The sequence below is a fragment of the Ixodes scapularis genome, unplaced genomic scaffold (assembly GCF_016920785.2).
Source record: "Ixodes scapularis isolate PalLabHiFi unplaced genomic scaffold, ASM1692078v2 PGA_scaffold0__279_contigs__length_252992795, whole genome shotgun sequence".
Classification (NCBI taxonomy): domain Eukaryota; kingdom Metazoa; phylum Arthropoda; class Arachnida; order Ixodida; family Ixodidae; genus Ixodes; species Ixodes scapularis.
This window is the reverse complement of record NW_024609835.1, coordinates 208,541,379-208,569,047: the sequence shown is the minus strand read 5'-3', so window position 1 is coordinate 208,569,047 and position 27,669 is coordinate 208,541,379. Positions and strand designations below refer to the sequence as shown.

The 27,669-nt window shown below is 40.3% G+C and overlaps 1 protein-coding gene across 1 annotated transcript; it reads left to right on the top strand.

Moving 5' to 3' along the window:
• LOC120842047 (sarcoplasmic calcium-binding proteins I, III, and IV-like) lies at positions 1-25,874 on the top strand. The gene is made up of 6 exons (XM_040213070.3): positions 1-100; positions 13,211-13,263; positions 13,415-13,552; positions 18,712-18,823; positions 21,530-21,627; positions 25,566-25,874. Exons 1-6 carry the CDS (start codon positions 1-3, stop codon positions 25,683-25,685), a joined length of 621 nt encoding a protein of 206 aa, XP_040069004.1. The 3' UTR covers positions 25,686-25,874.
• Positions 25,875-27,669: the final 1,795 nt, after the last annotated feature.

Here is a 27,669-nt window from a genome sequence, read left to right as displayed (position 1 = left end):
ATGGGACAGGGCTTGAAGAAATTGCTGGGAGGCGATAAGGAGCCATGTGTGTCCTACTTCCGTCGGAAAAAGCTACTCTGCGAATTCAACACTTTCTACGGTAAGCACTTCGTCTTTTTTGCTTGATTGTTGAGGTGGTTGGTTCTTTCTTATGCGTGTTGCTTATGACCAAATGTGTATACGCCTCTTCAATTTTATTAGTGTTTGCTTTCGCTCAAGAGATTCCGGATGCAGAAGTCTATTACATCGGTTAGGGTTTTATCGTTTTCCTTCAATACACTTCTGGTATTTCTGGAAGAGATGTTCTCTAGTTGAACATCCAAAAATGTTGCATTTAATTTCTGAGACTTCAGTATCACATTTGAACGCACACGTATAAGATCTTATTCCTTTAGTATACCTTATTGTTTTTCTCTTTTCTTCTTTTGTTATGTTGTGTTCAGCATCTGCATGTTTACTTGGCGCTGCTTCCTAGCTTGGTTGTTCAATTTACCACGCTTATTTGAGAGCTAAGATCCGGAAACGCCTGATAAAAAGAAGCTTTGTTCGCGCTCAACTACACAGGTGTTGAACAAATATACGCAATGAAAGATAAAACCTCCGTCCGTATGCGTATTGACTTATATTTATCAAAGTCACAACCATAATGTAAAAACGTGCCTGCTAAATGCCGTTTAGCCTGCACAATTAAAGAGTCTGTTGAGAAGTTTTTTTATGAAGGTGGTAATGGTTGCTATCTGTTGTAAAACGGCAATTGGTTCGAACAATTGACGTTTTGTCGTGTCTCCGGTGTGTAGGTTTTTTTGTCTAAGAATATTTTGTAACCTTCTTTAAAAAATCCCAATTTTTCTTTTTGAACAAGTCTAGAAAGCTTTGAAACGGGTTATATCTTATTGTTTCCCACGCAATGGAGTGGGCCTTAATCTGCTATGAGCGCTTTTCCACGTTTACTGTTAAGTGTCTGCACTGAACAGATACTTCTAGAGCCCGAAACTATACCACGCATAGATTTATTTCATAAGAAAGCTAGATTGTAATGAAGCCTGTTGGTTATAAATGAGATGCAAAGAATGAAAGTCACGATTTGCTGATAATTCTTTCGCGCTGCATGAATTTACTTGACTAAAAAGGTGTCGACTGTTTGATTATCATTTGCCTTTAAATGCACCAATGAAGTACACTCGGGTGGAATAATTTCTGCTCGTTTTTACGGAGTTTTTCACTTCCAAACCTTTGTTATTCTCTTCCTGTTTTCAAGGGGAGGCTTCACTTAGACGTTTTGTTTAAATATAATATTATCTTGATGGTGTTGTGTTTGTAAACTTGGGAAAACAACACCAACAACAACATTACTCTCGAAGAAGGGAAAGGGAGCCTTGAACAACTGCCGCGAGGCGATCTTTAGTGACGAGTGTTTTGTCCTTCGACCTTATGTTTGCTACTGGGAGCTAAGTTTTGGTTTTCGAAGGGGCTAACGTTGTGTAGCAACACCATCCTTTCGAAATCCGACAGCCGAGAAGACAAGAAGAGACTTCTGTCCTTTGTGGTTATTGGAGCAGAAAACTGGGCAGTTTTTGATAACGTAACCGAAAATGGCAACATCCTTTTTGAAAAGTGCAACATCAGATGACCTACCGGAGCCCACGTTTCAACCACAAAGGGAGCTGCGAAATTGTTTTTGTTATTTCAGGTGATGTTTTATTTTTTTTTTCAAACTGTGCGATTTTCGCATTTAAAAAAATGATGCGCAGATTGCGTTTTTTGCAAAAATGCACCTTGCTAATTTATCAAAGACATCACATGTCTTTTGTCATGCCAAAGAAACAGACGCTTTGTCTTCTGTGTTCAATATCTTAGGCTACTTCATGTGTATAAAATAAATGTTACAAAAAAGTTGAGTGAAAATGCCGTGTTTTCGCCTGCAATCATAAATGGCGGTACTGCAGCGCACGCGCATCACTGAGTTATTATCTTCTACCGGTAGACCAGCTATTAGTGTTTACCGTTTTGAAATATTGCTAATAACTACGCCGTTTGGGAGCCGGTTTCGAAAATTCAGAAATCAATCGATGCACCTATTTGAATAACCCTGTCGAACTATGAACTCGTAAAAAAAGCACTAAAAATCGTTTTTAAACGAATGTATTTTTTGCCAAACGATGTTATAGTGGGTTTCGCGCTTCGGGAGCAGAACCCAGGGCTACACCGTGAACAACCGACAGCGTTAGCGTCGCACTTCTAGCAGTTAGCGACAACACCAGTGAAAATGAGCCGGCTCTACCAAGCTGATTGACTAGAAGTAAGTCTGCTTTGATAGAAGTAAATCGGAGGTAAATCACCCCAAGCGTATAAAAGTATACCCCTCCCCCCCCCCCCCCCCCCCAAAGACAATAAAATTAAGAGTATAAGTCAAAAATAGTAAATTGTTTACTTTCCGACGCTAAAACGGTCTCAACAGTCAAGATATTTTCACATAACACTTGCCGGAAGTACTTAAGCAGTCGTGTTTTTTTTTTTCTAGCTTTACCTTTTATCCTTTCGAAAACCGCCGTGTTTGCATCGCACCTGTTGGCCAGCTTTACGCTAGCGTTAATTATATATATATATATATATTAACATTTGAATCACTTGTGCAGTTAGTGAAGAAATCGCACGAACCGTTCAACCGAATTTGTTAACGTTTGAATTAATTTTATTGTCACTTTGAAATACAACATGCAAATCGGTTATCAAAAAAAAAACAAAAACGACTGAGACTTAATCTGAATAAATTAAGTCGTATTACCAGATTGAAAAAAAAAAATCCTCAGCATAATTTTGGACCTGATGACTCTGGTACGAATACCATGGTTAATAATTTGCTTTTCAACTATTTGATAAGCTGTTTTTGTCTATTTGTGTGCGAACAATGTGACAACTTATTTTTGTGTAAATTTATTCCCGGAAGGCATTGCTGCTCAGTACAGGTTAGTGTAACTAATTTATTTTGCCACGCGACACATTTGTGGAATAAATTAGCATATAACTGAGTTGATAACCTTTCACTCGCGCACGATTGAAAACGTTCATTTATCCTGTCAACTATGTTCTCTTTAAAATTATCTTCTTTATTAACACTTCTGTTTTCTCGTCTTATATCCTCTCGCATTTATTTAATGCCCACATGATCACTCCCCACTTTAAATTGTTCACTATCTTGATTTGTGAGAAAATAAAGTGTTTAATTGGCCGAATCTCTCCTAGGGATCACTGACTTAAACCGACCACAAAGATGCATGTTTGTAACCAAGCCGCCTGAAATGCAGCTTTTTTATGTATATGTGTTTGTAAAGAGGGGGTGTGTTGACTGACAGGTGGTGCATAGCGACCCTTTTGGCTGCGCACGTCGCCCCTACTCAATTTTGCCTTGCGCTTCACCGCAGGGGACCCTACTAGCCATATCATTCAATCCAGCTCTGTGAACGCAGCACGGGATGTTCTTTAGACCCGTCACTGCACGCACTCTCTGAGGTCACGTAGCACCCATACTGTCTTGGATTGGCTAACACGGCTCGTAACATCTACTGCGGTATAAATAGGTATAAATTTGAGCTATAATCAGCTTTGATTATAGCTCAAAGAGTGCGCACCTACATGGGGACTGTGTTTTGGGTCCACGTGACCGACGCCAGAGTTCAATGGCTTCTTGTGTCATCCAAAGATATAGACTTTGATTAGTCCTAAGTGAGACCAAGAACGTGTAAAAAATAATTATTGCGTATTGGCAAATTGCATAACTAGTGATCTTGTACACGTCATGTATATTAAAACGAAGCACAAATTTTAACCTGATACCTTTACTTATTTCTTATTTTGAAGATGTCCTTGTCACCCCACCTAAAAGCTATTAATTTGGTGTTGTGTGATAATCAGAGCCATTCATACAATTGTTTTATTTGCGCCGTATTCAAATACGAAAATATATCGCTCTCACGATTGCTTATATCAAATAGCACAAGCTCCCTTTTATGCAAAAATGCATTTGACACAAAGGGTTAATTTTAAAAACATTAAAAAAAAAACCCACTCAAAATGCAAAAAAAAAAAAAGCCACAAAATTAGCATTTCGTCCTCATAAGTGTACTAACCCTGACTGGGGTCTAAAATGTTTATTCCGGCTACTGGGTGGGGGAACAGCGAGAACCCAGAGCACGTCCAGGACCAACACAAGTGGCGCCATCTCTGGAACCAGTTGAGAAACCTGCGTGGTTGACCCTTTCTCTTTTTTTTTTCGGCTACCTCGCGGGGTTTTTGCTCTTCAAAAAGTATGCGCTAGGTGAAAAGCTTTTTCCTTTTAAGGTGAAATTACTTTTCCCTTTACGCGAAAAAGCGGCGGCGTAGTACCCGAAAAATGGTCACATCAATACGTCATTAAGCACTTGCCTCAGAAATAAGACACAACAAAGAAGCACAGCAACGGAAATGCCTCGTCACGAAAGCCTGAGAGGGCGCTCAAGGTCAAAGCGGACGAGCGCCAGATATAAAGCACAAAGAAAAACACGGTAACGCGGATGTTTCGTCATGGAGGCCGTCTGGAAGCAGGCGGTGTTCGCAGCACATGCGCAGTGGGGGAGCATGATGTCACCGCCAGAGCGCCGTCGAAAAAAAAGATGACCAAGAAAGTAATGGCGGTCACTGCTTCATGGACGTTATTCCTTCTGAGAAAGAATAACAGATCAACAATGCTTTTATGTTTCCTTGGGTTGAAAATACGAACACCGATTAAACTAAAAATTACCAAAGCAATTAATGGTTCGATAAGTAACGCTCTGGACTTGGAACGCAAGAGAGTTTGTTTCTCCTTTGCCGCACTGTTCAGCGCATATGACGCCACAAACCAAATTTCATAGTGGCCTTTAAAATTAAAAAAAAAAAAAAAAAAAACTTTGACACTGTTAGACCTGAAGCCCTCTTCAACAGCCTAGGCGACGCTTAGCAAGGTAAACTCACGTTGAAGTTTGTTAGGACCTTCGTTCTTGACCGCACATACGAAGTCCGCAAAGGGGCTTCGCCGCCAACCATCTGCACCAACAGTACGGGAATCTCCCAAGGATCCATTACTTCCCCCCCTCTTTCCGTTTAACGTGGTCATGCGCCCAGTGGTCATGGCCCTGGACAATGATTTATTGATCCGTTTTAATCCACACGCACTCGATGTTATGCTTTCAACTGAGAATTATCACTTCCCCACCACAGATCGCGCTTGTAAGAAATTTCAGAATGCCCTACTGACAATCGAGCACTCGCTTGCCTTCACATTCATAAACGGGTCATTAGACAAGAGACAAGATTTTCTTAGTTGCTCTCTAGCGGATCGACTACTCTACGCGCCAAGTCGTCCTTGGGGCTGCAAGGCCAGCCCCCCACTCAGCCGGAGGAAGGATGCACTCAAACCCTTGAATCCATAAGCATCGAAAGTGGGGCCCATGAATAGATAAAACAACTCGTCCCTACGGGGGAGATATTCGTGCAAATTATCAAACGGATCTTTCACAAGTTTGGAGGGTCGACCAGATACATCGCTCACACGATTGTCCAAGCGGTCCTCACCTCAAGGGCATAGTACGGGGCTATCCCCTTTCACTTCACGCGCGCCTAACTCCGTAGACTCGAGACACTTCTTAGAACGGCACTCCGAGTTGCTACTGGCATCCCATCCCACACCCACGTCGCGGAACTCGATCGACACAGTGGTCTTTCACTACCCGAAGATGTCAGCCATTACCGAATGGAGAAGAGACTCTTAGGTTCCTCTACACGTGTTAGGGCCAGCAATCCCTTCACTGTGACGACCAGACGCAGAACTGCGTCCACATACTGAGTCGCATTTCCCCAAGGAGAGGACACCAGCGTTTTAGCTTAGAGCCCCTTTCCCACGAAAGCTACGACGGCTGCTCGTCAACCCCGACGAGCCGCACGTGCTCAGGCATCCAACGAACCGGATCCCTCCAAAACCTATACGCCTCAACGCGGCACAATGTAAGTACTCTGCACCGCCAACCTTGAGGACATTAAAAAAAAATTCCGCCTCCCGCCGGAACGGCATTCCCGCACACGCCATCAAGCGGCTTTGTACTGGGATGCAATGCGACCGAGGCATCCAAGTGCGCGTTCAGTAGGTCCCCAACCATTGTGGTAGAAACGGGAATGAGATAGCCCACGGACGTGCGAGGGAGACACTTGTTACGCACACCCTGCATTCGGCATCCCCCCACTCCTGAAAGTAAAAAGCTCGCTGAAGCCACTCATGCCAAAGCGGCCATTCGTGCTACCTTATCCACCCTCGACAACCCCCTACCCCGCAATCACCCGAGGGGAGCGCAGGTCCTGGCTGCCAGGGCGTTTACAGGAATCGCCGTAACCGATGGCCTGTCCCTCAAATTAAAATTTTACCGAACCAAGGATAGTACTTTCGACCAAACCCGCTCTTCCTGCCAGAAACCAATCCGAACGACCATACACCTTATACACCACGAGCAAGGGTTCCAAAATGCGTTTTTGGCACATCGGACCGCAAGGATGGACACCACAAATCAGAATGCAACATAAAGAATCCGCAGGGCACTCGCTTTCACGAGTCATCCTAGCGGGCGCCGTCATTAGTTGAGGTCGGGGGGAAGTGCAAGCACACGGGCATATTTGGGAGGTAAAAAAAAAACGCACGAGGTGCTCAAAGAGCAGAAGAACTTGCACGCCGCATAAGACTGTGCTGTACTGCAGCCAAAGCAGGACAAGCGCCGATCCGCACAGACCCGCTTCTACGAGTGGATTCCTCCCATAGCTGAGCAAGAATGAACTTTCTCTGGGAGTATGCAATGAATGCCAACATAGTGACAATAACTTAACCCCCTAATCCCCTCCATCTTCCCTTCCTTCTCCAATAAATTAGGGTGTCGTTTCTCTTAAAATAAAGTTCTTAATATATATTAGAGTTTATTAGCACTTTTGCTTCGCAGTAGTTTAGGATTGAGTAGTGGTAACTTTTCAGGCACGTAAGTGATGGGCTCGTTATTTAGAAATATATAACACCATACTAGACATCGGCTGTTAAATATTAGGCCACGCAATCATTTGTATTTTTATACGTTTCTAATGCCAGCATTCTGTATAAACGCCAAGGCAGGAACTACATAAACATAAGCGTAAATGAAAAGCGAAGCATGGCGGTGCAGTAAACCGCTTGGTGAAAGAGTGCTTTAGTAGTGCGTCGTTAAAATAGTCAGTGGTACCGTACTCGCAACTCTTTTAGGGAATTACGTTGGTGTGCCCCAGGAGAAAGAAGGGGTGGCAGCATATACCCAAAAGCAGCCCGTCAAGACTGTGACAAAGTGGCTGTGGCTTCCGGTTAACATAGTTAGAACATTTTTGGGATAAAGAAACCTAAACTCAAACACGCCTGTTACATCTGAAACTGTGAGCTCGTCTTTTCAAGGCTTACCCAAGTAACCTTACTAGTAAATCTCGGTAGCAGTAAGAGTGTAAGTAATCAGGAATCAGCCGCAGTAAAAATATCGCAAAAGGAAAGACTGGCCAAAAGTGGTGCGACGTGGACAGCGAACATTCACGTGCAGCCCTCAGATGCTTTGGCGATGTTTCGTGCGCCTGACTTCGTTTATCCTCGAAAGAATGCCTGCGTAGCGAGCCTTCGCGCAACGACAATAAAGAAGAAATTCGAGGGTTTCTTGCACTGATATTGATGACGAATGGTTGTTCGTTCATCGTGGTCCATTCATGCTTCCCGTCTCAAGGCACCGCCCGTTTCCACGGGGTTCTTTTCACTGCTCTATTGGTCTAGATTTCTCGTAGCCCAGGCACTAAAGCTTCATCCGACATGTGTTTGGCTTCCACAGATGTCACGCACAGAAAAACATGTCGGTCCTTATTTTCTCTCGTTGGTATTTTAAAATATGGGTGTTTACGACAGTTGGCGGATTTATTATATTTAACTTTCTTGTTTTTGTTTGCTCTGAGTTCGAGTGTTATGAATTGGTCTATTTATTTAGAGCGCGCAAAACTGGTACTGGTATTTTCCCTCGTAGTTATACTGAATCAAAGCTTAATTTAAAACAAAGTAGAAATCTCAAATTAAGAAATTTGTGATTGGTTTATAAAGGAAGGATTCATAAATTAATCTAAAATTTACGTCGCAAATACCTAGGGATCTAGGTTTTGATTCCAGCCACAGGCGTGGAAAGTGTGGTTCGCCAATCAGGTTTAAGAGAGAAAAAAATCGTGAGGGTGCAGGCGAGCTGGTGAATATTAACCATGTTGAATTGAACCTGAGACTGGGATAGAGAAGAAACGTCAAAACGTAGAAGGGACAGAAAATAGAGAGGACAACCTCTCAAACTGAGCTGAGTTTGAGACGTCGTCCTGTCTATTTTCTGTCACTTATACGTTTTGATGTTTCTTCTCTACCCCAGTCTCAGGTTAATTCAACATAGTTCAAGAGAGAACGTGTGTTTCAATGGATAAGCAAGTGGATCAAAGCTCCAAAGGAAACCTTTTGTTTAAAGTGGCAAAACTATTTGATCATATCTGGAGGAAAACTAAAGACATGTAAAACGAGAGGGATGAGGTTGATATTGCCAGAGGTTCCTGAAATCCACGAGCGTCCTCTTCTTCGTAAGCGTGAGCCCCATGGAAAGCTCGTTGTGTCTGACGGCGAAGTTGCATGATTCTTCCTCCCGTTTTTGCAAACGAGAACTTTTGTGGTTGTCAGTGTCGTACGCGTTAGAACAAAAGTAACGAAATACGTTACTCGCTACTACCAAATAAACGTAATGCGTTATCGACCTACGTTACTTGAAAATAAAAAGGCGATACCATTGCCGTCACCAACAACAAAAAAACAAACGAAAAAAACAAACAACGCACGTTACTTTTCCGTTACATTTTTTAAAATGTTGAATTAACACGCTTTAACCTTTTGAGGATACAGGTGTGCATAAGCGCCATATTTTTTAAAAACATTATGTTCACCCAGAAACTGAACATAATTTCCTTATTTTTTTACGTTAAGCCTAAATATTCACAAAAAAACGTAAAAACACACACAAAAATATACCTTGGCGTCAAACATGAGAAAATATTTAAGCTTGATTTATTGCAGGGAAGAAATATGTAACGAGTAACAAAACCGCGTTACACGTTACTCGAAATCAGTGACATAAGCGCGTTACCTGTTGGTGTTTTTAAAATCTACCAAGTACGTTGCAACGTTACCGAAACAAAAGTAACCAATTACAGGTAACGCCATTATTTGGAAAGCGTTACCGCCAACACTGGTGCTTGTCTTGAGCTTTTGGTTAGAAAAAACTATAAAACTGTTCATCATAATCATCATTCATTATTTACTATCCTCGAAGGCCTCACGATATTACACAGCGAAATGGTGCATCTGTTATTTTTTATTTGTTCTGAATCGAATATTTTCTCCTTAACATATTAGAAGAAACTACTAGGATAAGGCAGAAGTTAAAGTCGTTGAAAAGGCAGGAAATTCATATTTGTCAATTATGGTAACAATGCCGTTTTCTAGTATGTTACAGTCGTTGATGGCCAACGGTGAAGTTCAAATACTGTATGAAGTAGTTAGCGAAGAGGTGGGCGGCAATTTGCTGGGATGATCAAGGGGAGTGGGGGTGGGAGGGGGATCTAACACGGGGGTAAAAGTGGCAATTCGCGCAGAGACATGTTATGTTGAAAGATACGGCTAGGAAGAGAAAGACGGTACAGTCGGCGCCTTAATGAAAGCGTGTGAATGCTAGCAGTTTCGCGCGATCCCGATGCCAACTAAATGAATAAATTAATTAAGTAATACTTGCTAGTGGTGTAAAAGGGTTGATAACTGGGCTAGTTGGTTGAACGCTAATACCTTTCAATTGTTGATGGTGAGAAATCCGAAAAAAATAAACAGCAGAGCACTGTCTTGGAAGGGTGCCAGGTTGTTAACTGTGTGACACTGCCAAGAGCACTGATTTAACTAATGTCAGGTTCTCCTATTACGCTTGAGGGTGATAAAAGGTTTTTTTGGAGGAAGGAGGGGCAAACAAATTATCTATTTCGCTGGCATGCTTTTGATGTTTTGTTTAAAAATTATTTGACATGCAATTAGGACAAACTGTAGATACTCGACCCAGTAAAGCCGCCAGTGCTGTACCCCATTCGTAGGCCTTTGCGTGCCGTGCGGCTTTGCTACCAGGCAATTTTTTTTCAAATAAAGCAGAACTATCACCAGGAAGGTCCTTTGGATAATATGAAATATTTTTAAAATACGCATTTTTATTAGTTACATTTTGAGCTGCTAATTTTTAAAACAACGAGAAGTCTGCACAGAGCAATAGCAAATGCCAAGAAAGGTGTCGTTGCAAAAAGGTGTCTATATGATTTCTGTTCTGTAAGTTTTTTTCCTATTACAAAAGAATAGAGACAAAATTGGCTTGCGGTGTTGGGTTAGAAAGAAATCATAGCCAAAATTTTAGAACAAAAATTGTGGTAATATAAGTTTAGGGCACCAGCAAGTCGCGCATCAAATCGGTTACCACTTACCGAGTCTATTTTTTAATAAAGGGAACTCTACTGGTGAGGGCCATACCTCGGCCAAACTTGACGTAGGGTCAAGGAGTTGTGTGATCGAAATAAAGAGTTTTGTATTGACATTTTCGACTAAAATTGTGGTGCATGACCCTTAACGAAGCAATGCACATTTGGTGTCATAATTTTAGGGAATGATAAAATTCAGGAATTTTGGAAAATATTAACACATAACAAATGCAAAAAAAAACTTTCTGCACAAACATGTTTATTGCCACAAGTCTTGGAATATTTTACAAATTATTATGTTTAAACCAAAACAAACTCTGCCATCTTTATGTGCTTTTCGAAATAAATTTAATCCTATACTTGGAAATGTCTGACTTACATTTAACCCTACGTAAAAGTAAAAGCGCTGTTTTGAAGCGAACGGAGGCTATCTTTAGCGGAAGTCGAATATATAAAACTAAAATAAAACTAGGCAATAATGTTCATTTGACGTAAAATTGGGGGATATAGATTCAGGAAAACATGTGCAATTCAAGTACAGTGTGAGCTTACTTCTAAAGGCTACATAAAACATCTAGGCCGATCGACCTCAACAAAGAAAAAAGCGGTTTGTATAACATGGGGGTGACAATCCTCGAAGCGCCACTAATTCAAACGTTTGCGCCTGGGCAACAACCTAGACAGGATTTGTTGTATGAAAAGCAAACATAGAAAACTCTCTATTACTTCTGCTTGCCCCTCCGTTCGAACTGTCTCCATTTTTTGGCAAAGTTATCAAACCACCGCAAGAGTCGGGCTCTTGAAATACAAAGGATATCACGATGAAGGAACAATATTGCATTTAATTAAAATGGTTTTCGAGTTTCCAGTTCCAGTATTTTAATGTTTGCAAATTGGGGCTGGGCATCGTTTAAACTCTTTAACACAATGAATCGCCACGCTTCAATCCATTCATTAATCTATTATTCGGTTTCATTCATTCCCATGCATAATAGACCAAAAAAGTGAAAAATGTATTTGCTTTTGCTGAATATGTGACGAACAGCGCAATGTAGACTTTCAAATTTTTAACCAAACTTGAAGTGTTGTTGACAACAGTCAGAAGAAACCCACACGCAAAAATATTACTTTAGTTGTAGAGGTAGAGACTCGTTTATATTATTCTGCAATAGCGAACTTCTCCGATCGTTCACAAAAGTTTTTCCTGCGCTAAACAGAAATTCGCTCGCCACTTGATTTGAGCCTTAAATGCTGATCTGTTGTTAAATTTAGATTAAATTGTCATGATAGGTTGCCTTCATACAGGAAAATTTGTCCATGTCTGCGTGGTGAATGTTTTGCATTTTAATATATTTGTTTATTGGAAATATAATGCATTTTTCGTCTAAAAATAATCGCGATTAAAGCATTACTTTATGAATCGTAGGGTTAAAATATGCAGTGCCCGGCCCTATTAAAAATGCGTTCCTTAATATGAAATGGAATCTAAGGACACAAGGTACTCGAAGAATTTAAATACGTATATCAATCATACTTTAAACACTACTAATTTCTGTCATTTGTAATGTCAGGAATTGCTTTGTCGCCAGTGATCATTTTGTGGTCTTCGTTTTTGCAGCTGTTATTCATATCATGATAAACAACGTTTCACATTGCATTAAGACTTTTTTTTTGTTCAGTCACATTACCAAATTTAGTTCAACATTAGGAATGAAGAAAAAATGAGATATGTCAATCATATATCAACGTTTAAAAATGTCGAGTTTGTGATCATGATAATGGGGGTGTCACTTCTGTAAGAGTGCAGAAGGCGTAAAACAATTCGGTTAATTTAGACCCCATGATGCATTTATTGAGTTCTTCATTTTATACACTGTCTCGACATCTCTCAATTGTGTCCAAGGAGGAGCTCGCGATATAACTATATTTCAACTTTAATGTCTCCACTGTAAGGCTGAATTTAATAGTTCTAAATAAATCACTATTTTATTTCCGAGAAAGCAAGATACATTGTTTATACAAAAATAAATATGGACCCTTTGTTTTCCATCCAAAGTTCGAACATGTAGTGCATTCTATGGGCGAAAGTTACAAAGCAAATGAGTAATCTTTCTCTTCGTGTAAATAATATACTTGCAGGAATACAATTTAGCATTTAAGATGCATTTTGCGTTCAAATATTTATAATTCAGCATATGCTTTCAATCTCACATTGAGATTGGTCTCCTTCTGTCCTCTACAAATTCCATTAACCTCTAAATTGCTTAGCGAAAAGTGTATCTTTTTTATAGTATATGTATCATAACTATATTTAATCAATACGTGCAAAACTGAATACCATCTCTACAGATACCAGTTAAGCTCCACACAACTATATTTAGCGGTGGCGTATTTTAACACATTTAATAGGCGTGAAAAGAGTGCGTAGAGTTATATACATTTTAAGGTGCGAACATATTTCCCGCGTTCATTATTGTAGTAATGGGCATATTGCTATTTTAGGCCCCTTCACGACAACAGGAATGGAAAGTGCAATTTTGTTTTTTGCAAATGCGTACCCAAGAGTTTTTTTTAAAGAAAAGTTGAGTTATTTTAGAGCCTTACTTAAGTGTTCTTTAATCGACAGATATAAACAAGGATGGCGTTATAACTGTTGAAGACTTCAATGAAGCGAGAAAAGTATGTATCTTTATTTCCTCCTGTTGCCGCTTAAAAGAGCAAAGGAGATTACATATTTATATGCGCCTTTGTAATAATAATTACATTTTTACAAAAAGGGTCTTATCTAGTTAACAGCGTTATTCGCTTTGATGTGTCCTATTACCCGCAGCACATCTGCAAGCTGAATGGGTGGGCGGAAGGTTCTCCAAAATACGTCAAGACGCAAGAACTTTTCGACGAAATGTGGAAGATGCTCAGGGCAGAGGCCGACTATGACTCGGACAATCAAATAACATCCGAAGAATGGGTAAGTTTGTAAAATTTCGCGAAAAATTGGGGTTTACTATTGGTCCTTCTACTCTTAATTAAAGATAAAGGTGGTGGTCCTGCAAATTAAAAACAGCCCGCAATGTTCAGGGCTGCAAAAGACCTACAGTCGCCAACATTTTTCAATGCGAGCGTGTTGGCGCACGTCATATATACAAAACATTAAAAAAAATCAAGAACTATTTTGAAAGTTAGGCTAGGTCGCGCAAGCTTCCGCCCGTTAGAAAGGATAAAGCCATTACGATCCATCTATCTATCCGTCCATCCAGCCTCTAAATTAAAAAAGGGTATGGTAGATAGCATAACCTTCAGAGACTATGTTTTATTGGTGGACAGATTGTTAAAAAATTATTGGCGGATTCTGAAAGAACAAAGAGCCATAAAAACGTTTGGAGATGACCCTTAATTTTGCGAACTTTGTCGGGAAGAAATGAAGTTTTTAATTGATAGAAAATAGTGTTTTTAAAGTTGAATGCCCTCAAATTGCAGCTAAAGCGGGATGAAAACATGTAAAGACCATTTAATGTAATAAGTCAGACACGATATTCCGCGTCAAAGAGGACACCTTAATTCTCACCCTCCTTGCACTACGGCCCATTAAAGTTTATGCAGCTTTAGGTAGATATCTACGAGTCCCATCAACGTCGTAGGTAATTATAAGATAATTTAACAGTTCAAAACCAGAACGAAACTCGCTTGAATTTTTTTAAACGAGGACAGTGTGCCAGCCTGAGAGTATGATCTCATGAGAGTATACGGTAGAGCCGAAACAGGGGTGTTCATAGACGCAAATTCGCATAATGAAGGGTTTCAGGAAGCACCGAAATCTTTTGATTACTAGCGAGGTAAATGTAAAAATAAAAAGAAGTACACAACGAAGCATTTATTTAATTGGCACAAGACGTTATGTATTTTGAGCTCCATCTCCTGGAAAACAGGGGCGCAGTGCTCGTTTTTTTTATGTAAAATGCGGGAGACCGATGTGGGGCACAAACTGGACAGATTGAGTGCGCCAGCATTTGGCTGGTACTTGTGTTCGCACCGAATAAAGGCGCGTCGCAACCGAACGCTGAAGCAGCTCTAGCGTCCAATCAGATTACCGCGCTGGCCCGCGGTAGGTAACGCCTCATATTCAGCCCTGCGGCATTACAATCATGAAGTTTTTTGTTTTTCTTTGTAACTTCCATCAGCAATTTCGTGTCTATCACAAGTTTCGCTTAACCTTACATTCCCCGAAGCCCACCTAGATCTCGTAGTATGGAGAAGAGAGCACAAAGAATTTGGTCGCTTGGAATTTATGTTGAAGGCTTAGGCGGCGAAAGCGCGCTTTTTTCAGGTGAGAAACCCCTTTCCCAAAAGTCCTCCTTATAAAAAAAGCGTTTGAATTTGGAATTCGTTCTAAACAGCTCGCCCCGTTCATGTCATATGGCATTATAAGATACGGGTAGCCGCTTGTTGCGGGTGCCCGTTTGATATGGGTACTCTTTTAATAAGGGTGGCCGTTTAATACAGACATTAGTTTGATACGGGCACCGGTTCGATACGTGTTCACGTTTGATACGGCACCCTTTTGAACAGACCATCCTGGTTTGGTGGAAGGTCCTTCTTTAGCCCCAAATGAGTGCCATCTGAAATGACTTGATCCAGCACACGAATATTACGAGTTTGTGGCGATTTTTTCGGCAGACAAACTTATTGGATTAACTCGTTTACATGAGCTACAGGGGTTCATCCATTTGCACTTGACAAACCCTGCATGAGGAGAAATTAACGAAAATTTGAAATAAATAAGCCAATAATCTTATATGCGCAACATTACACAAGTTGGATTCTACGAACCAGTGTGATACGGGGACGGGTGGCGTTGTTTATGTTAGAATTTAAGACGTCTGAAGGAGGTAGTCTGCTTTTTTTCGCCTCTCTCCCGTGGCGGCAAAGCAGCGGTATAACGAAACTTGAAACCATTTTGATCAAACTGCTTATCGGTTCCACTTAACCGGTGGCCAGTTTCAAGCCGTTTGCGACGTCGCTGTGCGGTGTGAACAGGTCCGCGTACCGCTCCGCTCAAGCAGTAAAACGATTTGATTTAAACTGGGAGAACTTTTACCAAACCAGTCACCAGTTTTGTGATGGCGCTATGCGAAGGTTTGAACAGGTTCCCGGTACTAAAACGTCTAAAATTCAAAAGTTTTTTTTTTTTTTTTTAGTTGGGGTTACTTCCTTTTGGGCTCAGTCCCGTTATAACACAAAAAAGCAGGTCCGGAAAACACCTACAAGGTAGCATGGCCATAAAGCTTTGATATTACATGTCACCTAAAAGCGGTCAACGCCGCTTTTAGGTGACATGTAATATCGTCTGAGTGACACGTAGTTCGTATGAGACTCTCGTGCCACATTTGCGGCACGAGAGTCTCAGACGAACTATCGTGCCACAAATGTGGCCCGAGAGTTCGTCTGAGACTCGTGGTCTAACAAAATGGCTACGACTCCGAACCGAACGCTGAAGCAGCACTTCTCCATCTTCTGTGCCCTCCCCTTCCCTCTCGGCCACTTTTGGGTAACATAAATAAATCGACTCAAGATGTCAGCATTCACTGGCGTGCGACTCCGTTCACGCTATTGTGTAATTATTTTTGTGGCTTATTGCTTTTGGCAGCTAATATTGTTTTCAGAAATAGTGGCAGCACACTGAAATGGGGCTTGGAACCATTTTCTACATTTGGTGTCTTATATTAGAGCCTACAAGTCATCAAGAAAAAAAAAAGAGAATGGTTGAGGTCATCAAGAAATTGGATTTTACACGATAAAAAAGCGCGGCTTCACCGACCAAGAAAGTACACGTCAATTTTGTTTACAGTTTCGCGGCTTGAAAGTTAACGTTTACTGTTGAGACGATAAAAATGTTTGATTTTGCGGGTGCAAGTATTCTTCAAGCAGAACATGCACGCAAGGCCAAAAATATATGAATTAATACCGAAAGCATACGAAAATAAAGACCAAATATCGTGAATCCGAATTCATGACGGCTTGAAAAAAATTCTAACCAATGAATGTATGTATGGAAAGAACATAATGATGGCTACAAAACTCCAAAATAAAAATACAAATGCTGGATGCACTTGCAGTTAGGTTTAGAAATGCCTTGATAACAAGGCTTTAAGTATGTGTAATATGAAACAAAGAAAAGCCTTGAAATTCTTAAGAACTAACAATCTAGCTCGATAAGCCTCTATGGACTATGTCGAAGTGGAGAATACCTACGTGGCACATTTAGGACATCTCGCTCAGGTGTACTAGGTTAATATTTGCTTTTGTGCGTTGTAGAAACCACAGGTTTGTAGATAAGTAGTCGTCAAGTGGAGACAAACGGGGACCTTCCCTTGGGGTAGCGTCCAGAGGTGTGATATTTATATTTTTAGCAAGAGCATTTTTCGCTGGCTCTAGGACGATAATTATGATACTGCTTCACAGCGCACAAGATCAGACACACTTAAAAGTAATTTCACGCATACACAGGAAGAACACTCACGTAGCGCTGTGAAGCGCTGAGTGTTCTTCCTGTGTATGCGTGAAATTACTTTTAAGTGTGTCTGATCTTGTGCGCTGTGAAGCAGTATCATGAATAACCAACTCGCCCAAGCTGACGTTCTGACGATAATTAATTTACTATTAAAGCGTAGAGGCCACCCTAAAAAACTAGTAGCCAATAATAATCTAAAATATTGTTTCAGCCCTAAAAGGTCTTGCCCCTGACTCCTACAAGCCCAGAGTGCTTCAGAATCCCTCAGTTCTTCGGAGCCCTCAGCCCTTCGGAAACCTGAGCCACTGAGAACCCTCAGTAGTTCTTCAAACGTTTCGTCCCTCAAACCGCTCCAGTTTTTTGATCATTTACAATCCTATCGCTTAGATGTCCGCACTTTAGCGCTTCAAATTAAATTTTGTGACCTTGGTTCCACCGTATTAAACCATTAATTTATATAATTAAAAAGAGAATGGTTGTCCGAAAGGACTGTTTGTCATATATTAGAAATGGAGTAGTTTTAAACGTCATTGGAAGTCTATTTTAAACATACATGTTTACATGCATGTAGAAAATCAGAAAGACGATTACAACGAACTTTTCACATACACAGCTCAAAGCAGCTGTAAGACAAAGCAATCAAACCGAATATCGACAACAGAGGTTTTCGTGGCCCTAAAATATTTTTGTTGGTAGTCACAACGCCTCTGGCTGAATTTCTATGATGTGTGGTGATCCACTTTTTAAAGTAGAGAGGACACGCCAAACACAAAGTTTCAGCATTATATTTTCAGAAAAGTAAAAAACAGAATACCAACACCCGCCTCTGTTGAGTGAATTGTGAACACGGCCACTGTCGCGTACCCAGTCTTGTCTTGGTGGTGTACCCGGTGTCTCTTTTGATCGCTAAACGATATTGTGATGTTATGCGAACCCAAAGACCGAGATCCTGGGCGCTTAAAGACCTGCTCACTTAATTGCATACCGGGGTAAGTGAGGTTCTTTTGGAACTGAATCGCACGCGTGGGAGAAACGGCCGACACTGGGCATCTAATCGGTGTTCCAGATCCACACAAAGTGGCCAAGCTGCTTCCCCGGCGTAGAGGTTCTGAAGTTCCTTCATGAATACGGATACATTTCTGAAAAGAAGTGGAAATATTTAGAGATGTTTAAACAATTAGAAGACTTTAATAATCTACGGTGAACATGATTATTAAGTTAGATGAGTAGGTACAGGCAATCTCGCATCGCAGCCATATTTTGTCGAATGTGTTGACAACCACAAAGCAAGACAACAAACCTAATCTTCATAATGTCGCTTGATCGTTGCTTAACACGTTAAAGTAAAAGACAAATATAGAACAATGAATGTTTCCACTATCAACCAACAGATGCGAAGCCGTCTGACCTTCAATGAAAATTGTTCAAAGCAGCGCGCTTAAGTCAATTTCTCATCCCATAAGTATTAATCGTTCTCGATTGACAATGCAGGCAAATGCAATTTTTTTTTTGTGCTGTGTTTCATTTTTATTCCTAATTTATTTGCAGCGGTTGGTCTAAAAATAAAATGCGAATTGTCAGGACCATCACCTAATGACCGCGTCTCTTTTCACTTGCAGTTGAGGCTCTGGGAGCGGCGTTCGGAGAAAGAAAGAAAAAACGAAGAATGCGACGCCCCAGAATGGCTGGCAACGTACATGTGGTTTCGATTCAACATGTACGACCGAACATGTGAGTTAGTTTTATTTAGAAATAATTCAGCATTTAAGATCATCGTTGTATGGACCACTGTGTCAACGACGAGACAAAAATTAAAAGAATTTAGCAAGTCAGATTATTTTGTTCCAATTATATTTTCTAAACTCGTTGCAGCACACAACGTATATGCTCCGGGCCTCCGAAAATGAACCTAGTATAAAACGCTCGTGTTTTTGTTATTACTATAAGATGCGGTAATATGCAAGGGTAGAGACATAACTAGCGTCTCGGGAAAACAGTTTTTCCCCAGAAAAAAGGTATTTGAGTCTCAAAGGCTTTTCGTGATGGTTGGCCATTGTAATTCCTGTTTCCCAAAAACTCTAGACATGCATATATACCTTGTCAAATGCTCTATGAGAAATTTGGTAAATTAGGAAACACTCCCTCCGCGCATACAAACACCACCAGGTACACTCGCGAAATTTTGAGCTGAAAATAGTATATTTCAAACAACACAAAAACTAGCCTCGTTGAACGTGGTGATATCATTTGCTTCAGAAATGAAGCTGTCAGCTTGGTTAACTCGGATGGCGGGTGTTTAGTTTAAAAGACTATACATTCTCACGTCCCTGCATGTTATATTTTAGGAGACAAACCCGCAGATGTATGTCTTGCGAGCTTAGTTAGTTCGGCTTGTGTTTTGCGTCCCCGCCAGTGGTCGCAAAGGTAGGCTCGTGATGCTGAGAACCTAGTTTATATCTCCCGTTTGTAGGGATCCCTAAAACGCCCGCATGGGTCTACTGTGAGGAAAATTTTGGTAGAGTGTAGCGGGAGTAGAGATGGTACCTATAGAACACTCTAAGCAACTGGCCAGATTAAGTTTGCAGATATGAAACATTTTATTCCAAACGGATAAAATGTTTCGATAATAATGTTAAATAATGTATTTTTGCTTTGTACTTTACCACCGAACAACATAAACAATATGTGTTCATATTTTTTTATTTTAACTAATTTTAATGTCCCTAACGTCTTCAGAATTAATTATTAATGTACATATACTGCTCATAATGAATTATATATATTGTGGGGGTGTTCTAGCTAAAGGATCAGCAAACAGTGTTAACGGCTTCCGAGATCACCGAGTTTAGATTTTGAATACGTACACTATTACGCCAAAACACTCGTTGCCTTCTCGCTGTCTTCAACGAAGGCTATTCGGGCCGGAAAGTAAAGTCCATTGAGTTAAAAGTTGGTGTCGCGGCAAGTGAATGGCTTGAGACGATTGACGTGCACAAAGTGGTGACATTGGGACGCCGGCCATTTGGAGGTTGTTCTCTCCACTAGGTAGCTTACATGTGAAGTTTGGCCAATCACCTGGTAGGATCTCAAGTATTTTGGGAGATGCTTTTCACAACGGGCAATTTGGTGGTTCAGGAAGTTTATTACCACGAGCTGATTGGTATTCTATTGGCTGTCTCGGAGTTGCTCACCATAAGATCGTTTGAAGGATTGTTGATAGACCAGTGTGCGTGTTCTGGCGACTTGGCGACAAGCCTCAGTTGCAGGAATGATCTGGTCTGTAGAACTTCTTGAAGTTCATTACCTTCAATTTTAGAATTGCATTTTATCTACACGTAGTATTTGACAAAAATGAATGAAAGAAGAGAAATTTCGCTCTTAAGTCGCACCACAAATTTGGGCCCACATGATCTTCCGCCGTTCGTTCGCTGCTGATGGGGCGGGGGGGAGGGGGGTAGACATACCCAGGCATTTTGAGATCTAGGCGGTTTTCACTTGTGCAGTGATTGGGCACAAGCCATGACACTATGTCAAGAAACGTGGATAGTATTCCAGCTCAAGTCAAGTACTGATGCAATGATCGTGTCCGGTTCATTCGTCGCATTCACCTACCGTTAACCAGCGGTTATTCCCGTGACTACGCCAACATCTTGGTTACACGACTACATTATCAAGCTTTGCGATATAAATTGTAAAAGAAGGAGTCCGTTTTTTTTTCCTTGAAATTACACCAAGAAAATGAGGCTTCTGGTTGCGTGGCATGGAATGCGTGAAACTTGTGCTGTAGTTCTTTCATTTTGTTTGTGCGAATCATTCAACATTTGAACTCAGTATCGTTTTATGGCCTCTTTTAAGGTGGGGATTGCGTTAGCTATGCGTGGAAGCCACGTAATTCTTGATAGATAGCATGTTTTCACAAGAGGGTTGTTTTTGGTTACGTTTAGCGCTACTGTCCTGTCCCTCTTGTATGCCTGTTTATTTCGGCCGATCTGCCCAAAACCCCATTGAGAGCTAGAGCGAAAACGATATAATCCTCTCATCTCAATCACAGTTTGAAACGAGTAAGTACATGTTTAAAACAAACGTGGTAGACTGAAGGCTGAGCCATACAAAACGGCGTAGTTTGAAGTTAGGTTCATTCTGAAATATGCTCCTTTTTGTGTGTCTAGGGATCATAATTTGGTCTACGTCATCGTTTTAAGAAATACGGTTAAACTTTGTGATGTGGAAATTAGTTTTGCTCGATTTAAAATGTTAGCTCACCTGCAGCTCGACGTTCACCTGCAGAACGACAGTGTGTATATGAATTATTATTAAACTAGGATTACTATTTTGCTCAACTACATTTCACAATTAAATCTACTCATTACGCTTCCAACCATTCTCAATACTATTTTTTACGTTTTCACCTTTCTACTTTTTAATGTACGTTTTCAGGTGATGACGTGGTGGACGTAGAAGAGTTTTGCTATGTACTCGAACACTTCGGAATTCCTGCGAGACAATCAAGACAATGCTTTCTCATTATGACTGAGGTAGGATCTTCTAATGGCAACTACCGACTCGTTTGTTTGGTCTCAAAAAGTGATTGCTAAGCTTTGAAGTTCCGCGTATGTCACTAAAATAATTTGTTTTAAAGTACATATAGCTAAACAATACGTATATATTTATTACGTCTTGAGGCTGGGTTAAGCATAATTACAGCATAATGAGATTATTCATTATGTTTTCATTACATAAACTAGGGCAAAACATGGTAGTTTCTGAGACTGAAATTAAAAAAGGGCACTTTGCGGGAGTAACAGACTCAAAATACAAACTTTAACCTGTAATTTATTCAAGGATTTTCTAACATACGCACTCATAGTTTGTAGCTTAATAATGCAGTTGGAAATGTTACCGTTTTCAAACCTTCTTTGCAAGTGTCCAGTGAAATGTCTCTCAAATTAGAGCACTGAATTTTGAATTTCTACGTACTGGAAATTCTAAATATTTTTAAAGCGTGTACCAAGGACGCACGCGCCTTCCTCAGATGAGAAATTTAAAAATAAAATATAGCAAATACTTTGATATTTTTTAGATGATTTAACATTGTGGCCATATAGGACCTATACACGATTTCTTTTGCCTTGCCAAACCACTTTTACGATCTCCTTTTTATATAGAACGAATCGTATACCACCAGCTTTTCCATGCAAATCCTGGACTGAAAAAAGAAGACAATTTATTTATAATGAAAGCTTATTTATTTAATTATTTACAAGAATTCTCAGTACCCCGACAATACTTGATGACGGAGGAGATTGGGTAGGAAATAAGAATACTCGTATTAACGTTGCACGTTCTGTCGGCAAGTCCATTCAAGTCGGTAATATATTAAACTAGCACTGCAGCTGTAAATAATGGCAGGCCCGTGGTGGCATTCTTGCTCAAGGCAATCTTGCATACCTATTTCGGCCTTGTAAAACATAAATAAGTGGGCTGAGAAAAGATAGCATTTTAAAAGAGATGGAAAATATAATCTAACTAAAGAGGTAACTATGTAGGGAAAAGCCATAGAGGGCAAACTGAGACCGATTGGGACACAAATGCTTGCGTAAACTTTCTCGGTAACATATTTTTGCAGTCTAGGTTTGTAACGCCAGCATGACACAACCAGTAGACTTGGAAATGCTCCGTAACGGAACCAATAAAGGTTTCTCCCCTTGTGATGAATAATTCTTCCAAGGCACAACTCCAGAGAGAGGCTTAAGCAGGAAACGTATCAACAACAGGAAACTAAATGTAGTAACTAGTCTTGTAGACATTTGGGCGCGTCAGATAAAGTTGATGGTGACGGAGCACTAGACTAGTAGACCAGGGGGGAATGATTCAATTGGGTTTCTACAGCCATGTCACATTTCACTGCCTGTTCAAACACGTATTGCAAAGAACTACCACGTCTAGACAAGTGCTCAGGGTAATCGGGTTCTACGAATCCCAGACAGCGGATTGCTTGGTCCGACAGACACGTAGCTATCTGCGCTTTGTCAATTCAGCGGTGGTTGGGGTATTGCTTCTAAGCGCCCCGGGCGAAATTGATGGTGGTTTATAATACAACACGAAATTTTCCACACACCAACTCTTCTTATCCTTTTGGTGGCGTCCAATTATCACTCTATTCATTGTATGTCTTTCTAGGGGTTTTCCTTGCGCTTTGGTTTCTGGAACATATTAAAAAAAGTGGTGACACGCCCAGTTTTATTTCAAAGAATAATCTTTTGCAGAGGCTCAAAAAAGCTTATGTGCCATTTTAGACTTTTGAATAGTAAAGCACAAAACGTTTGATACGTTTTTCAGAGGAAGAAATGTGGAAAACAAGCACGACTTGCAAAACTAGTGTATTTGCTAAAAAATGCTTGTTTTGAGGTGGTCGCTTTTGTTGTGACCAAACAACTTAATTCTCATCTTTCAATAATCCTGGCCCAGTAGAATAAAATTGCTGTTCCGGTTTTCTCTTTTGGAGTTTTTTTTTTCTCAGGAGAATTTTTAAATGAATACATTTTATACGATGGTACTGATAATATAAAATATAACTTGAGCAAAAAAAAAAGCAACAAACAGAAAGAAAAAAAGTATAATAAACCAAATAATGAAAACAAATCCACAAATTATAAGCAGCAAGATTAACTAATGATGTGCTCGGGTAAAAAAAAATTCAGTTGCCAGCGTCAAAGCAACGCGGTTATATTTATATGATGGCCTTTTAGAACGTACGTTGTACATCCGTTGATTTACTTCGAAGTAGCAATCGACCTTGGTAAATACTACTATAGGACAACAAACGCACATATGTTTTCATGGCTTAAGCAAAATTTAAAATGTTTAAAATTTTGAATTTAGGAAGTTTTAAGATAATGTAACCAGTGGCTTTGCGAGCTCAAATTAAGAAGTCTCGCCACTGCGTCTGCGCCGAACCCAGGCCGCTTTTTGAGTTTTATGTGCGCACAACAGTTTTTCTTATAAAACTGGATTAGGTACTTAAACTTGCCGCAAAACCTTTGGGCTAATTTCGCGATACGCCAGAATTCGAGAGAATGCTGAAGCCAAGTCAAGACAAGCTTCGGTCTAACCGGGAATCAAGTGTTTTACGGCGGCTCCCAAGACAGCGGTGTTCTGCGTCTTTGTCGCTCTTGGAGTTGCAATATTTGGTAGAGGAAGACACTGTGCTTTGGCGGGAGGTGCGCGCTACAATCCAATTTGAAGACCCATTCAAGTAAGCAACAATAGCCAAAAATTTGCAGCTGACGGCGGAAAAAAATGTACTCGGCTTAAGGAATGCGAGACCTCTCAAGCCGAGCCCTTAGGTCTGTTCACGAGACGTCGTGCTGGTGTTAGATGACACAACCACAAGCCTCTGATTACCATAATCAGCGAAGACAAATATGTTAGTCAAATCTTCTTTTCTTAGAAGACAGCATGTCGTGAGCTCAATGAAAGGTTGCAACATACCTTGATAGCTTCATAAAACTGAGATTGTTCTGTTTTTTGCGCTGGGTGTGAAGAATCTTGTTATAAACTTTGTATTGTAGTCTGTGATACTGTGAGTGCTAAACGATAATGCTAAGCCTGGCTGAAATCGGGTACGTTACTCTAGAAGGGGGGTCTTCGAACCCCGGCCGGCGGGCCAGATCCCGAAGTCTTTAGAGCGGCTCGCGCCTTACCGCGGCCTGTCCAATAAAGCCCGACCGCAGTCCACTTCCAGCAGACACGCTGGTAGAGGCGCAAAAAGAAGTGAGCGCAAAAATACGACGCCGCGACGCGCTCCAGATGCACAAATTAATATACCAGAAAGAAAGAAACTTTATAACACGGGTCCTCTCGCCATATTATTAATTGAATATTGTCATCGCTAGCATTACCATTCTTATTCCCGTGCTTGATCTGTGTGTAACTATGCTAAAATTCTACGGAGTTGTCATATGTATTGCGCTTAGTGTCTTCTGTCACAATAATCTTTGTCAGCATTAGTTTTATCATTTTTATTAGTCTTCTGCAGTGCGCGAATGTGCAAGAGTTCCCACACGCTTTGATATATGCCTGGTGAGTTTTCTTGTTGCCATGGATTCTGTAACGTCATAATTATCTGAAGATTAAATTACATTGTGAACTCTAGGTATTCATCCACCTTGGGGTTTTTAATACTTACTCTAATAATTAATTGGCGTTTCAATGCTTATCTAGGTTTTTTATTTCGCAGTTTTTTGTTTAGAATTACTGTTTTTTTTCCGGCCCCTCAACACCGCGATAAATAGCTAATCTGGCCGTTTGGCAAAAACGTTTGGAAACCCCTCATCAAGAACTTTACGATTTCCAAGTAGCGACATGAAAACAATTTTGAGGAAAGACACTGTAACTCCAAAACGTTTTAATTTTTTTTTGTAAAAGTGTTTGGGAGTTGTGCAGTTTGCCACTGGTGCTTCCTTTCATGCAGAACGAAACCAAGAAACTGGACTACGACTACTTTTGCCAACTGGCTGAAGAGTACTTTAGCTCAGACGACGAGTGCGCCCTCGGAAACTTCATCAGCGGAAGGCTCGACTTCAAGTCATAATTTCATGCGGTCTCGCAGCGTTTTCTAATCTAATGGCTCCTTGATTTTTCCTCAAAGGGAATCTCGAAACAAGCAAAGCTGTCTGTTTCATGGTACAACTTGTGCAGTTCCGGGATGTACTTTCCTATAAATGTCGTATCTGAAGTTGCGCATGTCGCAAGTGATTGCGCGTAGTATAACTGAACCGTGAGTTTAAACCTGCGTCTGAGTTAAATATGAGTAGGTTATAAAGAGTATTAGCGTTTAAACCTGCCAATACAACGAAGTCGCAGTGTTGAAATTAAGCTAATTGAAAGTGTATTCTTACCAGATTGTTATATATTTTTTTGAAGAATTATAATTTTTAGCGTTTCTGTAACTAGCTGGTGAAACCGCTTACGGCACTTCAGCGACTCTCCAAAGCTAAAAGAAAGCGAACAGTATCCTGCACTTTATCTTGTACGAAATAAATTGTGGCCTGGGTTATTTTATATATATTTTATTCCCGTTTTTAAGGTTTCAACTTGGATGTTTGACCTTTTAGTGCTCTTTGCAAGTTCGTATGTGTTGTGCCAAAACAGTGCGACTGTTGCCGGTTTTCGACACAAACAAGCCAATCATCGTTCGAACACTACTTTTCGAAGCTTAGAGGCTGTCAATTGTATATAATTTTGTTGCATTCACAGAATTCATCAATGTTTTATATAAAATATATGTTGCATTAAAACTTGGGTTTGGGCTAGTTGGTCCATTTCTGAATAAAATGTTATAAAGCACGAACAAACGGGGACAATGAAGAAACGGGGACAATGAAGAAACACAGACGACAGGAAGCGCCTGTCCTGTCGTTCGTGTTTCTCCATTGTACCCGTTTGTTCGCGCGTGTTAACCTTTTATTCAGCATAAGAGATATCTATGCGAAAGCACGTCGTAATAAAATATGTACGATTATATATTTTCTTATTGTGTCTGAAACACGTTGCCTCACAGTACTACAAATATATCAACGCGCGCACCTGCTCGAGAACGAGCTGGAGAAAGCAAGATGCAAAATAATAATACAATGAATACAATTCAATAAAAAAAATCACACTCAAGGCAGCACCAAAGCGTGATCGCTGGTTTTACGCAATGAATATGTCGATAATAAAATCTAAATGTATGTAAACCACCTAGCCGTAAGCATTTTTCTGGACGTATATAAACCCCTTACTGGTAAGCATTTCTCTATCTCGCTACCATCTATATTGGAGAGAGACAAGAAAGTGGATCTATCGTATTTTAACTTTGTTGTGTGTTTGAGCCACTGAAAGTACTATATGTTATTTAAAGCTAATATAGATACAAGTCCTACAAGAAAGCTTTGAGTTCGTATGCTTAAAAAACGACGCGAGGTTTTTTTGTTTTGTTTTTATTTAGAAGGGCAGGAGTCTTTTTCACTTTTAGCGAGCAATAAAACACTGAACCGTTGGTAGAAATTTTGTTTTCTAAGGTTTAAGAGTAAGCGATCGTTTTTTTTTCTTTTATAAATTTATATAAATGAATATAGTATAATTTAGATATTATAAATGTGTATAATTATAATGAAATTTAGTGTAATGAAGATGGATAAAATATAATTATATAATAATATTAATTTTTATTATAAAGCACTGAAATATTGATAGCGATTTTGTTCTTTGAGATTTAAGGATGGTCAATATACTATTATAAGGTATGCCTGGTGCTAAATAAGAACTGAAATTAAACGCCGTAGCGGCGTAAAACAATTATGTATGCTTTTGAGATATTCAATGTCACACAACACTTTTAATACACAGCATCGCAGTCTAAGTTGATTTGGTTGAAGGGATATACTAAGGACGTTGAGAAATAACAGTCCTTCATGTGATGCAGTTGCTCTAGGCCAATCGAACTCAAGGGCCGGTCTACGTTGTTCCCCTGAGTAGGACGCACTAATTTAAGCGATGCTTCAGGGCTGCTAAGCAAACAGAACAACAACAAA